A 17,205-nucleotide genomic window follows, 5' to 3' on the forward strand; every position below is an offset into this window, starting at 1 on the left:
GCAGTGTACTCACCTGTTGTAGGAGCTTGTGGCTCTCCAGAGTTGGTAGGGAGAATCAAAGGTCTGTGCACTCCACAACAGCTGCAGGTCAAACTCAATTCCTCCCAGGTGGTCGGGAGTCAGGATGAAAGATTTCACATCTGGGAGAGTGTGGTGCTCCATCACAAACTGCCCTGTTCCAAGGGAAAATACACACTTGTTTGTGAGTTTGTTATACTTGTGATGACACCCCTCCAGATCCTACAGACTGAATTTACCCTCTTCTGTTGAGCAACTAAGGTGAGGCCCTGGCGCCTTAGAGTGAACACCACACTGGCTGGGGCAGCAAGGCAGGCATGACAAGCCAGCCCATGAGCCTACTGAGGACAGTCCTGAAGGCCGTATCCGTGTTTATAAACAGTATGGATGGGCCTGGTGCACACAAGGGGCCAGGGAGCATGTTCACCACAATAGGGTTTCCATAAGACAATGGACATGGAACACACTTAGCTTTCTGTTTCAACCAACATGTTTCATGGAGGTAGAAAACTCTAATAGCTTATAAATAGAAGTATCAGCATCCAGTAAAAGAGGCTTGGCAGAGTGGACAATGGTAGACAATACAAAGGTAAGGGCTACTCAATAAGATGTCCCCACTGGGTGACATGTAAAACCCACCTGTTGGGGGTTATTTTAGGTAAAATAACAGCCGAGATGTAACACAAAGCTTGATTAGATTGTGTTTTATATCTGCTTTCATAAAAGGAAGGCCAAAGAAATACACAAGTGGAGAAGGCATTTGTGGGACAATAGAGCAAATATAAACAGGGATTGGATATTACTGAACCAGTGCTGACTCTCTGGGATGTGATAACGGCACTGTGAATGTGTGGGGAAACCTTAGGAGATGTCCACTCAAGTAATCAGAGCAGTGTCGCGTGAAGGCTGCAGCTTGCTTGGAAATAGTGTGGCCAAAAAAAAGGTATGGGTATGTGTAAATGCAAAGATAGGAAAAGGCTAACATTTTGACCTTTCAATTGCTCCATTCTTTCAACTTGTCTGAAATATTTTTTTAAAATAAAAAAACAGCACCAACACTACCTCTGAACTTGGCATGGGTCTTGAATTCAATGACGAGACGACCATCTTCTCGAATATAGATTCTTATTATCTGCAGCCTTGCAGAGAGCACGCTGTCCGTCTGGATTCCTGGGCAGGCAGCACACACAAAACACCCAGGTCAAGGCACAGAGATGACCACCCAGATAGTCACTATGTGAATGTTAGCCCAGGGACATCTTTAAGGAGAACCGGACATGGACTTGAATGTAACAACAGAGCAAATTTATTCATGTGATAATTGACCCTAGAGGGACACTTGCCAATTAAGATAGTTCATTCCACTGGTCTCTTTAAAAAAAAAATTGCTCCACCGTCATGGACATAATCTACATATCTGTAACTGCTTAGTCCATAGCTGAGAAAATAAAAATGGACCGTACAGCTCAACATCAAACTTGGTGATTATAGCACATCTCCTTCAGGCTGTAGTTTCATTTTCTTGCCAGGACACTTTTCAGGAGTTAATAAAGCCCTAAGTCCTGCTTGCTACCTTTGGTACCTAAAGCACAGGAGCATTGCCGGGAAGCTTGTAGAAGGCCAGCTGCACAGGCAGGACAGGAATGAGCTGTGGCTTTAATAAGGCAACTGCAGCCCTGATCCCCCAAGAGGTAAGCATGGTCCCAGACCACAAGGGAGCCAAAGGAGGGAGACGCAACCTTAACAAAGCTCCAGGAATTATTGACCCAGGATGGGAAGCTTCCTGAGGTTACCTTCCTCTGAGAAACAGAAAGCAAATCAATGATGGCACTTGAGTCGCCTCACAGAGGACAGGGTGGAACTTTGAACACCAGACAGGAAGCCCAACTAAAGAATGAAGTGACGTTTTAGTGTCTCTGCCTCAGAGACTGGGAGAATGGGAGCCGAAGGAAAGGGAAGAGAGAAAAACGAAAGAGCACACAGGCAGTGCGCCCCCTAGAGGGAGCAGAGGGCAGAGCCAGCGAGTTCTGGATGCCATTTCTGCAGCAGCAGGGTGGGAGATGCCGGGTGGCAGTGAAGTGTGGGCTCCTGGCTGCAGGGGCTGTCGCCCAATCACGCCTGGGAGCTCTTCTTGGAGAGGGCAGTACTTGGGGGAGGCTCATTTAAAAAATTCAGCCCTGCAGTCCCTGAGGTGCTGAAGCGTAAATGGCAGGCGGTCTGGGACCCATCTGTGACTTGCTGTTCCCTGCTCCGGGCCCCTGGCTGTCTGCACTGAGGCCTTCCAGCTTCAGCAGGTAGGGACGTCATTGGTTTTCAGGAACCACAGATTTGCACCTGTGCCAGGCATGGGCGGCCCTCCAGGACCAGCGGAGGAGGAGTGCAGCTGCTGTAAATCACTAATGTTTTTCTTTCACTCGTGCTCGGGTGTAAGGAAGGAGAAGGTTAGGATGTCAGTGGGTGTACCTGTTCTCCAGAGAACGGTGTCGTAGAAGAAGGAAAACTCCATCTCGGTGTGGTGCTCCAAGGAGGCCCAGCCGCGGGGGGCGGTCACATAGATGTAGGACACGTAGAGGGGCACATGCACGGTCAGGAAGGACTGAGCCGAGTCCCTCACCTGCCAAGCAAATGGTGCACAGCGGTCATCTTCCTCGTGATGGAAAGGCAGATGGTCAGCCTCATTCATGCATTCTGTCACTCACCCAGTCACTGTGAGTCGGGTGCTCAGTTCTGTAGTTTGATTTCTACAAAGCCTTTTCTATGGAGGTGACGCTCAAACAGAACCACCGAGGGTGAGAGTTAGCGCGACCTCCAGTGTTCAGCCGCTGAAAACTTTGGCCCACATTGTGACATGGCACGGTAATTCCCAGGGGAACCAGTTGAGGCTTGGGGGGGGGGGGTCTACCATTCAGTACATACTCCCACTGCTGACCACTGGCCAGTGACTTGTAGGAGCCTGAGCCAAGCCTGATGGGCGCTGGGGAGCCCTGGGATGAACATGTGCCCAACTTGAGATGCTGTAGTGAGTATGCCTATCTCCCCCTCCAGAACACAGGACACGGAAATCCCGTCTTGGAAGCTTACCAACAGACAGCTCAGAGTTACGTTAATGAGAGTACTTCAAGATGTTTGTGGAAAACTGGGCTGGCTGCTTTGGTGCAAAAAACATTTTTGAAGGGCCAGCCTTGTGCCAGTGGGTTAAGCTGCTTTTTTGCGATACCAGTATCCCATATTGGAGTGCTGGTTTGAGTCCCAGCTGCTCTGTTTTCACTCCACCTTCCTACTAATGCACCTGGAAAAGCAGCAGAAGTTGGCCCAAGTACTTTGGCCCCTGCCGCCCAAATGGGAGACCAGGATGGAGTTCCTGGCTCCTGGATTGCATCCATTTGGAGAGGGAATCAGCAAATGGAAGATCTGAGATCTCAAATCTGTTCCTTTTTCTCTGTTACCCTGCATTCCAAATAAACAAATCTTTTATTTTTAAGATTTATATAAATATTTGAAAGGCAGAGTTAGAGATGGAAGAGAGGTCTTCCATCTGCTGGTTCATCCTCCAAATGGCCAAAATAGCTGAAACTGGGTTTACCTGAAGCCAGGAGCTTATTCCAGGTGTCCCATGTGGGTTCAGAGTCTCAAGGACTTTGGCCATTTTCTACTGCTTTCCCAGACCATAAAGAGGGAGCTGGCTGGGAAGTGGAGCAGCCGGGATTTGAACCGGTGCCCATATGGGATGCCAGCACTGCAAGCGGCAGCTTTACCCACTACGCCATAATGCTGGCCACACAAATCTTTTTTACTACATGGAAAACTATTTTTGCACCAAAATAAACTCATACTTAAATTCTGTTCTACAAACTTGTAGAAATATCTTCATATTTCAGTAATTTTCTGTCCCCATACACTGCTATTGGAAATAATTTCAACAAGGCAGCACCTCACACTTCACAAGAGAATACTTGTAAGAGGGTTCCCTTTATTGCTATTTATTTGGCCCATTAATTTTTGCAATTTTTGCAATGAGCTAAAACTGGATAGAAAGATAACATTATACAAGCTTTCATAGTTAAGCTAACTATGTACATTTTGTGTGAGTAGGGGAGTTTTATTCATTTTTAATTTTTTCCTCCATAACTGTATTTATTTTATAATTGAAAAAGCTTCATTTAAAACCATTTTGTCATTGGCCAAATACTATAAGACTTAGATTTTTCTTTGATTGGAAAATACAGTGTAAAATGTTTGTATCCATAATTATTTATATACATGATAAAATGTTTTATCAATATTTAAGATATCAAAAATTTAAGTTATCTAAAGGATTCATATTCATTGTTGCCAGGGACATGAAATTTGATGCCAATTTTTTCAAAAGACTCTAATAATTTCATTTAAAAATTCATTTGAAAATCTCTTATGGACATGCCTTATTCTGTTTCCTTTAGAGAATGTCCATATTCTGTCTGGGCCTCATACCATGTTCTGTCCCCCAAGGCACAGTTTTTTGTCAATACACCTGCTCCAGTGTCACAATGGTTGATAGAGCCACAATATTCTATAGTTAACTGGAACAATTAAGCTTCTTTATTTCTGCTTTTTTTTTTTCATTTAGCACTCATGATATGACTTAATAAAACAGATGTGACTTAAAACAGAAGCCCTTAAAAATGTTTACTGCATACCTTTTTAAACCAGATATTGTGCTAGGTCCCTTCCGACATTGAGATCATGACAGCCTCAGATGAGGTTCAGAGAGCTTATGCCCTAATTATGTCCTGCCTTTATCAACTATGCTGATAATGGCTGCAGAAGGTGGGAGCTAGACCTTTTTTCTCTGTCTAGTATTCTTTCTACCAGACAACAATGAGATATGTGTGAGTATATATATATTTCTGTGATTGAAGCAAAATCATGGTGAACAGAGAATACCAAATTTTGAGAGGCCAAGGGAGCAGTCACTTAGTTTTGCATTTTGCATAGTGACTGTAAGCTATGCAACTGCAGAAGCAGAACCAAAACCAAATGCCTGAAGATCTATGCAGTAGAGGGCAGTAGTGTATACCAAATGGGGGAAACCAACATGAGAGGCATCATGAAGAAAGCCAAACATTTTCATCCAAGATACTTTCTTGTAACTGAGGGCTTGAAGTCCCTCTACAAGTGCCTCACATAGGGAGGTTAAATCTGGTCTGAAATGACAAGTAAACCTCTAACTAGGTTTTAGCTCGCTGAAGTAACTGCTCAAAATTCAAAAGAACTTGTTTTACAACCGATTTTTCTGTGATGACAGATTAGTATAATCTCCTTGACCCTATATTTAACTGTCCTTCTATGACTGATTTCTTGTTGTAAAATTTTATATTACCATTAATGTTTTATGGCTAGAAATATTTAAAAGTTTTTTTTTAAAATGATTTGTTGGGGCTGGCTCTGTGGTGTAACAGGTGAAGCTGCTGCCTGCAGTAATGGCATCCTATATGGGCACTGGTTTGAGTCCCGGCTGCTCTTCTTCCAACCCAGCTCTCTGCTAATGACCTGGGAAAGCAGTAGAAGATGGCCCCTGCACCCACATGGGAGACCCAGAAGAATCTCCTGGCTTTGGATTGGCACAGCTCTGGCCGTTGCGGACATCTGGGGAGTAAACCGGTAGATGGAAGACCTCTCTCTCTCTGCAACTTTGCCTTCAAATAAATAAATAAATCTTTCAAAAAGTGATTTATTTATTTGAAAGGTAGAATAAGAGAGACAGACATATCTTATATCCTCTGGTTCACTCCCCAAAGGCTGCCACAGCTGGGGCTAGTCCAGGTCAAAGCCAAGAGCTCCATCCAGTCCTCCTATATGGGTGACAGGGCCTAGGCACTTGGACCATCTTCCACTACCTTCCCAGGCACATTAGCAGGGAGCTGGATCAGAAGCAGAGCAGCCAGAACTCAAATCCTAGTGTTCATACGGGGTGCTGGTGTTAATAGCTCACTGCACCACAACACTGGCCCCTACAAGTATGTATTTTTACAAGAGTTGTCAGTTTGGAACAGGTGTGAAATCCAAGTATTTTTGACAATTACCTATGCTCAACACTGAAGACAAGGTGCATCACCTGCTGTCCTGAATTATTTCCCTGGGTTGGAAAGAGACCATTTCTATGTAATAATAACCTCAGCATCCAACATAAAACTTTTCTGCTTTCCAAAATAAACACAGAAGGTAAAACCTATGAGGGTAAAGAGTCTTTGAAAAACAGAATGAAGAGATACATTTTGGTGCAAAAAATTCTGAAATCCATGCATCCATTTTCAGAAAAAAATATGCACTTTCCATGAAATTGTTGAAGTCCTCCTATATATACCCAGGGGAAGGAAATGTTAAATATTTATACAAAAGACTATACCAGATAGTTGCTTTACCCACAATACCTTGATTTAGAGGATTTGGGGGACTCTACTGTGTTCAAAGGACTTAGATCCCCTTAGTTGGTGGACCTCATCTTCTTCCTGCAAACTGGTAGCTGAAGTGCTCCAGGAATAAACAGAGGTGGGAGTAGCACCCTCAGACAAGCCCCAGGAGCACCCACCTGAAAGTCAGCAGTCACGGAGCCCCCACAGACGTCGATCAACTCAGTCATGTCATAATAGGCGTCAAAGGTCCACACGCAGCTCTTCAGGTTGAGGTGCTTGTAGAGCTGGATGGTCTTCAGCTCTCGCACGCTGGGGTCAAACTGGAAGGGGCGGTCATAGCCAGGACCCAGGGCAGTGCTGTCATAGGCCACGTCGTCCAGGAACCCTGCCTCTGCCGGGGAAGGAAGGGCAAGCAATGGTGACTCGGTCCGTGGATGCCCAGAAGCACGGTGGGATGAACGGATGCATCCTAGTGATGTGGAGAGAGCTGTCCTCCATCTGAGACTCAGAGTAACCCAGGGCATGCAACGCACGCTGTGAAATGGGAGAGGAGTTTGTGGAGCGCTTGTGAGCTGCCCCTGTTAATGTTAAATGCAGGCCGCTGCGGTGGGCATTGTGGCAACAAGGCTTGGGATGCTGGCATCCCATATACTCAAGCGCTGGTTCAAGTTCTGGCTGCCATGCTTCTGACCCAGCTCCCTGCTAATGTGCCTGGGAAGTGGCTGATGATGGCTCAAGTACTTGGGCTCCTGCCACCCATGTGGGGACTGGGATAGAGTTCTTGGTTTCTGGCTTTGGGCTGGCTCAGCCCTGGCTGTTGCAGCCATTTGGGGAGTGAACCAGTGGATGGAAGACCTCTTTTTCCAATTGCTCCCATCCCTTCCCCCCTAACTCTTAACTAAATAAATCTTAGAAAAAACAAAGGTGGCCTCTATAAGACTGCAGGAACCTGGAGAGAAAAGGTACACAAATGATTCCATGAAATCAGCAGAACTCGGAACCCACTGAAGCTCTCTCTGCCTGTTGGACCTGGCAAGCCTGGTCCTGGGCTTCACGGTCAGCCCCAAAGGAATGGACTAACTCTACACCCATTGATGAATTTTATTAAAAAAAAAAAAACAAAAAACTGAAATTCATTATCTGATTCCCTCCTGTCCCTCCTATGGTTTTTGAATTCTTGCAAAAAAAAAAAAAAGGCTTAATTTAGCATTAATGAGTAGATAGCTCACTAACGTGCTTCACAAAACCTCACCTGCTACAGGCAAAAATTATTGCATCAAATGCTGCCAAGCAAGTGAGCTGTTCTAAATTATGGAAAACCTTTCTGCAGGAGAGAGATGGGTACAGATGCATGTTTAAATGGCTAGGGTTCTAATTTTTTTTTTTTTTTTTTAAGATTGATTTATTTGAAAGGCAGTGTGAGAAGGAAAGACAGGGAGAGAGGTCTTCTGTCTGCTGGTACATCTCCCAAATGACTGCAGTGACCAGGTTGGGGCAGGCTGAAGCCAGGAACCAGGAGCTGCTTCTTGGTCTCCCAAGTGGGTGAGGGGCTCAAGGACTTGGGCCATCTTTGCTTGCTTTCCCAGGTGTATCAGCAGGGAGCTTGATGGGAAGTGGAGTAGCCAAAACTCAAACTGGTGCCCTTTTGGGATGCTAGTGCTGCAGGCTGTGGCTTTAACCTGCTGCATCACAGTGCCAGCCCCAGACCCTACTGGGAGTTTCAGAAGAGTGTAGAGTTTCAGAAAAGTTCATGCGTTTCTCAGAATGCTGGACACCAATAATCCCACCTTTTTTGCCCAAAGGGTCTAGGTGCTTCACTAACCTGTGGTGAATGGAAATACTTCAAGTAGGAGAGGTACAAAGTTTTGGTCTTTAAACATAGTATGTTTCTTCCACTAGCTACATATGTGGGCCCGTTAAACCTTCATGTGTAGCTCAATGATTTAAGAATAATTTATACTCAACTAATTTCTACTGTATAAGGAGACCACCACTCCCCAAAGTGATGCTTAATGAATATGAAAGAGCATATGAGTGCATTTCTGTCTTCAAAAACACTGTTAAATGATTCATCTGCTGTGAAGGGGGGAGGCAAACATTGACCGTGCACTTGCTAAGGTAAATGGAAACGGACAGGATTCTTTGTATAGTAACATGCCTGCTGTGGCAGACAGAGAAGCGCTGTCTCAGCTGTCGGCTCCTGCAGTCTGCGGCAGCTGCAGAGCGGGCGGCTCGGCCCAAGGTCAGGTGCTTGCTAGGACAAGTGGGCTATAAAGGCTTAGAAGAAGCACGGATCTTCTGAGAGGTCCAGCTGACTGACTCTGGCAGCCACACTGCAGCTTGATTTCTCACTCTGCTTGGTCCTGCTTCCTCCCCTGCCCTGCAACTGAGGTGATCCCTAATAACCACTATGCACCCCAAACTCTTATCCTGTAACACCTAACATCTGCACTTGGGCTTTCGCAAGAGGATGCTATAATGGGATTTTAGAGCAGATCTAAGCATGCTCACTGCAGGGGAGGGAAAGAACTAGAAATGCAGCATGGTAGGCACTTTACAAATGTCAGGCATGGACTCCTCAGCCTGATTGGTACAAGTGTGACCTTCGTGCTGTGCTGAGCTCAGGGAAGTCAAGGTGTTTTTGTTCAGTGGTACAGGCTGCGGAACAAGGATTTGAGTCTAAGTCTGCTGCCAAAGACCTCGTGATTTCCTGTCGTCTTTGCATTCTGAACTGCCTATATTTAGGTGCTGGCCAAGTAGGACAACCACCAACAAGCATATTTTGAGGACCAGAAACCATGCAGAGTTCTTGGTTAGCTCTATTTGGAAAGTCACTGCACTGGACTGGCATGGGGGAACCATCAAGGAACTCACACTTACCTGAGATACCTCTGAGGTCGTGGGTGGTGACTAAGTTGGAGCAGACATGCTGGTGCCTGTAGATGGACTCAGATAACAGGAAGTGCAAGTTGTGCAGTGGCATGGTGGACACGAGGGGCAGCATTCCGTCCTGGTGTGGGATCTGCACCGAAATGTGGATCCTAGATGAGAAGGGCAGAGAGGAGTGTTTAGCTGCACGCTGTACACAGTAGGCTGCACTTCTTTCTCATCACCAAATTTGACTGCACCAGTGAATCCAGCAATTTTTTTCCCCAGAAGCTTTCTGCGTAGGATTTCTCTCTGAACATGAGAGTGCAAGATGTGTACATAGAGTTGATTCCAGTCCTGCCCCATGGATCCACCAGACTCAAGATGGAGAGCGACTGGGAATCATTGGTTTTTTTCTTTCTGTGAAAGAAAAGATTTTCTCCTACCACGCATTACTTAAGAGCCTTCTTTTGCTCTAAGAGGAAGCTTCGCTTTTTTCAGGAGCAAATGCTGAGTGATGAGACAGGTGCTGGCTCCCTGCTCTATCACAGTGAATGTATGTGGAAGTTTGGTAGAGTTGAGACTCTTTTTTAAGTATTTGGGTCAAAAAGATACCATTGAGCCAATTCTAAGGCCAATTTCTGCACCCAGACAAATATCTTAGCACTCACAGCACTGCACTAGTCACGCTGTTTCTCCCTCAGAGAGCTGCTTTCTCTCTCCTCCCTCCAAGTCCCATCAACACCTCCTAGGGCCCTCACCAGCATTAATCTGCAAACCCAGCTCCTGTGATCCATATCCCTGTGCACTTTGGTGGCCTTTGAATCGGGAGATCTGTAACTTATTTCTATTGCCTGCTGTTTCTTGTGTGTTTTAAGACTCTGTTTATTCCGCCTCCCCACTATGAGGACAAGGACCATTTCCTTCATTTCGTTGCTCTCTCTAGTGCGTATAGTACAGAATTCTAAATAAAATATGAACTTAATAAATATTGGTTAAGACTGCGGCACAATAGAACTGTACTTATGGGGTGCATTCTTTTTCATGGTACAAGTCCACATTTTCAGCATGTTTATGGAGAATGCGTTATGATTTTACATAGTGTGTGTCTCTGAGCAAACAGGTACATGTCTAAGAGCAAGCAGAATCTTGGATGTGAAGAGGATGGCCCATTCTCTAGGAAGTGGTCAGTGAGTGCACTGAGGACTTTTGTTACTGCTCCTTAACAAAAATAAATTTTATTCTATTTGAAAAAAAGGATTTGCATGTTCTTGAACCCACATTCAAACCTGTTTTTTCCCTTGAAAAGGAACCATTTTTCTGAACTCAGTTGCCCATAAAGGTACGCATTTAAATGCTGCTGGGTTTAACGAGCATGTGGAGAAGACATGTACCCATCTCCCATCTAACTCATGGGGCACAGGAAAAGTCCGGTGATTTACAGCATTTACAGTGTTACTTCTTATTTGTCTAGTAGATGTTTGGTGAATGCCTCTTGGGTGCCAACAGGCTCTGTACTAGGTAGAGGAGATGCAAAATATATAATCCTGGTCCCTTCCCTACTATATGCTGTGGGCACAGAGCAGCAATGTGGGTGCTACAGCAGCCAGGAGAAGGAGCCTCCAAATTAAGTCGGAAGTGACAGAAGTGTCCCTAGAGGACACGTCCTGGGCAAGGTGATATAGGATGATGGGCTTTACCTACAGCAAGTGAAAGGGAGTATCAGAGATTTGGAGTTGGGGAGAAAAGCATGGAAGGGTCAGCCTAAAAGAGTTTGAAGCCATTGGGAAGTCCCATGTTAAGCTGTGTGGCTGGAAAGGATCATGTGAGGGAAATGAGGTTGGGGGGACAGGCTAGGGTCCAGACCGCGAAAGGTTTTTTATCCTGAAGTGGTCATCAGTGTTTTTATCATTCATTCATTGATATGGCAACACTCATTGAAGCCTCCCACCTGGGCAGCCCACACTGTCATGGTGGAAGGCGCCACCTGCCTGACCTGTTTGGATGCTCCTTGTGTTTGACATCCAGGTATTTCAAAGTCGCGATGAAGGACTGAGCCTGGAAGCCTCTGGCTGTCCCAGCCACCACTGGGGTGTGGCAGATTGCACTGTCTGTTCCAATGGTCACAATGTTGCTCCTTAGGGGGGTCCCCACGTGGCCCACCTTGTCCACAGCTTTTGCCACACAACGCACGTGGAACCTCCGGCTGAAGTAAATGCTATCCAGGACCTACCAAGGAGAATAAAGCACTTCAGACTTGCATAAACGACATGAGCAGACATTACACTGCATTTTCCTATCTGATACAGGAAACTCCAACTACCTAGTCATCCATGAGGGCCCTGCATCTTCCCACCCATCCACCCAACACCCATCTGTCTGTGTACTCACCCATTCATTCTATAATCACTGACTATCGAGCATGAACCAGAGCCTGGGGTAGAGCAGTGAGTATTTATAGCCAAAGAAGGCAGCAGACAATAAGCCAACTCAATAGACATTGGGAAAAACCCAAGCTGCTGGTTACCAGCAACAGTATGGCTCTTTGTATGCATTTGGTTCAGCATAAGGAGTGCCAGACTGTTTTTCAGATCTTCCAGCAAGACTGGCTGGCCTCTGAGTCACTGTGGCTGAGAGCCTGGTGTGGACAGACAGTGGTGAGATGCCTCCGTCCCAGGACTTATTTCTTATCCCTTCGTTTGCCTTGCCTCAGCTGAAGAGTTACAATAACGCATCATCTTCAAGCTGAGAACTTGGCCTCTGACGCCTCCTGGCCCCTGCTGCTCTTTCTACAGTTCCCAAAGATGCAGAAGCAACACGAATGCCTAACTCAATCAGCAGAGGCCATGCAGTCTCCCCAGGACTCTTCAGGTAGTATGTGCACACACACATACACAAAGGGGCGTGTATAACAAGAAAAATCAGCAGTTCTGTGTGCCTGAGCCCTCCCACAATGCGATCACACAAACCTTATAATCTGTACCCTTGAAAACAATTTTCACTCAAGTCCATTAAAAATTAAAGCAGATTTTCTCATTAAACTTTTTAAAAAATTCGATGCAATTTATTTATTTATACATGGAGTTAGTCCAAAAGGCATCGAAGGCATCCTGTAAAAATGCACACAGCACCTTGGTAACCGTTCTGTGCTTTGGTTGAATGAGCAGTCCCCATCCAGAAGCCTGGATGCTCGTCCTTCAGGAGTTTATAGCCTAGTGCTTCCTGAATGACTGAAAATACGTGAAAAGAACAGAGACCACTAATGTGGCTGCCTGCAGTCTGACTCACTGTATCATCTACAAGTCACATCCGTCCATCACTTTGAAAAGCGGTCAAAGGAAGAACCTGAGACTGAGACAAGAGACGGCAAGCAACCTTTTAACGCCACATAGCTGAAAACAGAATCAGGACTTGTAAACGGGCCTTCTGACTAATAACGTAGTTTTTTCAACTACACTAACTTATCTTTACACAAGGGTGTTTCCAGAAAGTTCATGGAAAAGGAAATGAAAAAACTTTATTTTGGAACAAAAATTTTGAAATCTATGCTTAGTTTTTCATAATATGGATTCTCCATGAACATTGTCAACACTTTACTTATACACAAGAATAAAAAGACTGGGGTGGGCAGTGTGGCACAGCAGGCTAAGCCATTGGCTCTGATGCTGGTATCCCATGTCAGAATGCTGCTTGGAGTACAGGCTGCTCTGCTTCCAATCCAGCTCCCTGCTAATGTGCCTGGAATGGCAAAGGAATATGGCCTAAGTGCTTGGGCCCCTGCCACTTGTGTGGGAGACCCTGCCAAAGTTCCTAGCTCCTGGCTTCAGCCTGGCCCAAACCTGGCTGTTGTGGTTACTTGGGAAGTGAACCAGCAGATGGATGATCTCTCATTCACTCTGCCTTTCATATGAAATCGTTTTTTAAAAAGATTAAAGTGGACCATCTGTATACTTGCATTTTTACATTCCAAATGTCATGGGGGCCTTAAGGAAACTGACAGTCTGAGCAAGGACAATGGGGGTTCTCTTCATCCCCACCCAGACCCACTCCCCAGACCTACCATGTGGTTGACACTGGTGAACGGCGTGTTGTCAGTGACGGTCTCAAAGGGCGACCGGGCCCCATTGCCGTCCGTGGGGGCGGCCACTTCCCAGCTGAACTGCACGGATGTCTGATTGATGCCCGCCTCACTGCAGCGCTCCTTCATGACAGCGTATCGGGGGAAGTGGGGGTCACAGGGGGTGACACAGACCAGGGGGTAGCCTGGGGAAGGCGATTTCTTGGCTCCATCCTTGGAGACCTCTTCCACATGGTCGTAGTCAGCAAGGGTGACCACCTGCCAAAGAGCAACCAAGCTTCAAGCCAGGTGGAGTATCTGAACGGTCAGAGAACAAAGGCTTCCTGCCCCCATAGAGACTCAAGACCTCTAACTTCTAGGAGTTCTTCAAGATGGCAATCATAGTTTTTACGGTTCTTTATAAGCCACCCCTAAAAGATGCTGTAATTCTTGAAGGGTGGTAGAGATGATTCTACTGCCTGAGCTGAAAGCTTTATTGTCCTATTACTCATATGTCTGAATCAGCCCTGCCACTCATGGGAAAAATAATTTTCCTGCACACAGGAGCCAAAGCTCTACATGAATGGCAACTGATAGCTTAAAGTTGCATTAATTTATTAATGGTAAGCAGTTGCACATTTGGCACCACATTGTGGTCAAATAAAAATCACATTTTAAAATAGTCCTTGTCGTCTAATACATGAGACTTGTCAGGGGAGGTTACAAGGTTTCTTCTGGCTACTTCACTATTATGGGTTAGATTTCCCTTGACAACCTCCAGGTATTTTCCTCTTCATTGCAAAGCCAGTACATTCATTGTCATCCCAAACTGGGAAGCAGCTTACCACATTTCTGCTGATACTTAATTCTATATGTGTGGTGGGTATACAGGATAATAGATACGAGGTAGCATTACCCTCTTACTGTGCCAGCTCCCACCAAAGAAAGATCAAGTGCATTGCACTTTCCACCTTTAACAGACTAAGGTATCCACGTGGTTTGATCTTGTATCAGAACAGTCTGACACCCTCAGCCCTACTGACATCTGTGGCCTGTCATTCTTTTTGACGTGGGGTCTGCCCTGTGCTCTGTAGGCTGTCTAGCAGACTCCCTGTCTTCTACCAATGCTAGTGGCATCCAGTGTGACTTGTGGCAACCAAAGATGTCTCCAGACACTGCCAAATGTCCTCTGTGTGTGAGGGTGGGGTGGGGTGGGTGGTAAGGGGTGCACCTGCTGGTGTCTGAGAATCACTAGGCTAAATGAACAAAGAATTAGAGCATCTGAAGGCTCACTCCCTTGAGTTCTTATCTGCTATAGTGAATATGTAGTGATATATACCACTATATAAATCAGTGAACACATAGAAGCAGCAATCCTTCAGGTCAGGCAACTCACAATGGGTGGTGCTGGCAGTATGAGACTTCCTGCTGCCTCCTGGTCTAGAATTGTCACCGTGGCAGTGGTCACGTCCCCAAGTACTGCTTCCACTGGGTCATCCGGACCGAGGACTAGAGAGAACGATTCGTGCCACTCCCGGTCTTCGTTGGACAGGATCTCGACTTTAAAAAAGATATGATCCACACCTTCATCAAAGACAGGAGAAAAAGAGAGCAGAAGCCTTCTTAGAGGTTGCATACGAGAGCAGGCAGGTCAGCCCTGCAAGGACATCATGTACAAATACACCCTTTCCTTCCAGAGGTTTTCTCTAACTGCAGTGGATGCTAATCATGTTTGCCCCATCTCAAAAGAGGAATCTGTCTTCCAGACCAAATTCCACCTGTGGTGGAGGCTCCAGGTTGCAGATTTACTATGAAACACCATATGAGGATTAATGGCCCCTGCCTGACACTGGCTGGCAGTAATAAAAATCTGTGATCCAAAGTACACTTCATCCTGGTTATGACTTTTCTTTTTGCTTAATTTTTCTTTCTCCTTACACATCTGCATGAGCTCCTGGTGGCTGTGAGTGCTGGCACATGCAGGCACCCTTCAACGCTGTCTCCCAAGAAACAGCAGCGCAAAGCCCACCTCCCAGACCAGTCCCACAAAGATGATCATGTGGTGGGTTGGCGGTCAGGAAGGGGAAGGGTTCCTGCCTTCAGAATTGCCCTCCTTCTCTGTGGAATGATGCTCTGAAGGTGCAGCTATCCCAGGATGTAGTTAAGGTCACCTGCCTCCACTCCCAGAGACATCTGGGCCAGGTTACTCCTAGCCCTGGCTTCCTCTAGATCCTTATGCAGAAAGGAGAAGGTAATGAGACTTGACATAGCGGTGCTTTGCACAGGTGGGAGAAGGGCATCTAGCTTTCCAGCAGACATCACACAGACACACAGGTGATGGAGCTAAGTGCCTTTTAAAGCTCAAGTGAGGCCAAAGAGGTACACAGGGCCTCCTTCCCCCGGCTCGAATTGTTTCTGAAGGAGTCCTCTTCCCCTTTCCCCTGCCAGGATGTCTCTCCTAACGTTCTTGCCAACTGCCAGCTAGAGGACAAATGGTTTCGGATCTACACCAGTCTTTTACCTTCACAGTGCTCCAGAAGGTTCTGGGGAAAAAACCACATACAATTCAACCTTCTTCCTATCTCCTGCCCTCCATCGAATTAATATGGTAGATGGTTAAGTGGCTAATTTTGACCTAAATACCATCCTTCTCTCTTCATTGCCTCACCTCTGTCTCTCTCCCTAGGAGAAACTTTTTGTGGAAAGCCCATAACCACATATCCCATTTCCTGGCAGATGTTAAACCACTTGAGTACAGGCACTGTACCTTCCAGATTGCTGGGTTCTCTGATGGACTCAGCACAGTGCTCTTTGAACAAATATATGTTGAATGATGTGTGTGTGTGTATTTAAAACCAGGTGTTCCTGTCACTCAACCAAATCCTTTTAAATGAACCAAAATGTCCAGCATGTTCTGAAGTAAGGGTCCTATTATTTTTCCATATCATTTCTACTAACTAAAAATTTTACTTACAATCTCAAATGTGTGCTTAATCAATGCTTCATGCTATTGGGACTATTGTTTTCCATGAAGTAGAGCCCACAGATTGGGGTTGGCATTCAATTACCAGGATTGAACTTTAAGACTCGGCTCTTTGGGTAATAATCCACACCAGACTGGGCAGACCCATCACGCGTGCTACAGCGAATCTTGGAGGTCCTGTTCTGATCCCCTCTGCGGATCACCTTGATGTTGAGAATTGCAATGGCATCTGGTCCTGCAGGTTCCCGGACTTGGTATGCAGCTTCTTCGAACTCTATGGTGGGGGCTGAGGAAACACGGTTAGGGACAGGAGAGCCGGTTAGAATAGTACAAAGGGGGCGTGGTGTAGCGGGTAAAGCCACCACCTGCAGTGCTGGCATCCCATATGGGCTCTGGTTCAAGTCCTGGCTGCTCCACTTCCGATCCAGCCCTCTGCTATGGCCTTGGAAAGCAGTAGAAGATGGCCCAAGTCTTTGGGCTCCTGTACCCACGTGGGAGACCTGGAAGAAGCTCCTGGCTTGACCTCACTCTCTGTCTCTCTGCTTCCTCTCTCCGTGTGTAATTCTGACTCTCATATAAATCAGTAAATCTTAAAAAAATATTAAAGAACAGCACAAAGGATCCAGACTCCTGTGAAAACTCCTCATATTAACAAGAAGAAATTGTTCCCATTAGTTAACAATATAGGCAAAAGGGCTTGCAGTTACAAAAATCAATCTGTATTTACCGCTAGGCAATGCATTAGCAACAGGCATTACCTGTGATCTTTAGGAATTTTCTCTCACATTTCTCTTTATTAAAAACTATATAATGGGAGCAATACTTATACAGATCCTGAAATGCGTAGAGTCCAAGTTTCCATCTTGGTATTCTAGCTCACAGAATGT

At 45.9% G+C, this 17,205-nt stretch overlaps 1 protein-coding gene across 1 annotated transcript in view; it reads right to left on the reverse strand.

The window, feature by feature from the left end:
• Nucleotides 1-17,205, reverse strand: part of FRAS1 (Fraser extracellular matrix complex subunit 1) — a 308,843-nt gene that overhangs the window by 38,201 nt on the left and 253,437 nt on the right. The window contains exons 60-68 of the mRNA XM_062198919.1: nucleotides 16,404-16,604; nucleotides 14,732-14,919; nucleotides 13,339-13,614; nucleotides 11,275-11,507; nucleotides 9,291-9,451; nucleotides 6,587-6,801; nucleotides 2,482-2,632; nucleotides 1,081-1,188; nucleotides 14-173 (exon numbers count right to left, since the gene is read on the reverse strand). Coding sequence (XP_062054903.1) covers nucleotides 14-173; nucleotides 1,081-1,188; nucleotides 2,482-2,632; nucleotides 6,587-6,801; nucleotides 9,291-9,451; nucleotides 11,275-11,507; nucleotides 13,339-13,614; nucleotides 14,732-14,919; nucleotides 16,404-16,604 — 1,693 coding nt within the window. The remainder of the gene's footprint in view (nucleotides 1-13; nucleotides 174-1,080; nucleotides 1,189-2,481; nucleotides 2,633-6,586; nucleotides 6,802-9,290; nucleotides 9,452-11,274; nucleotides 11,508-13,338; nucleotides 13,615-14,731; nucleotides 14,920-16,403; nucleotides 16,605-17,205) is intronic.

Source organism: Lepus europaeus, chromosome 8 (genome assembly GCF_033115175.1).
Source record: "Lepus europaeus isolate LE1 chromosome 8, mLepTim1.pri, whole genome shotgun sequence".
Taxonomy (NCBI): domain Eukaryota; kingdom Metazoa; phylum Chordata; class Mammalia; order Lagomorpha; family Leporidae; genus Lepus; species Lepus europaeus.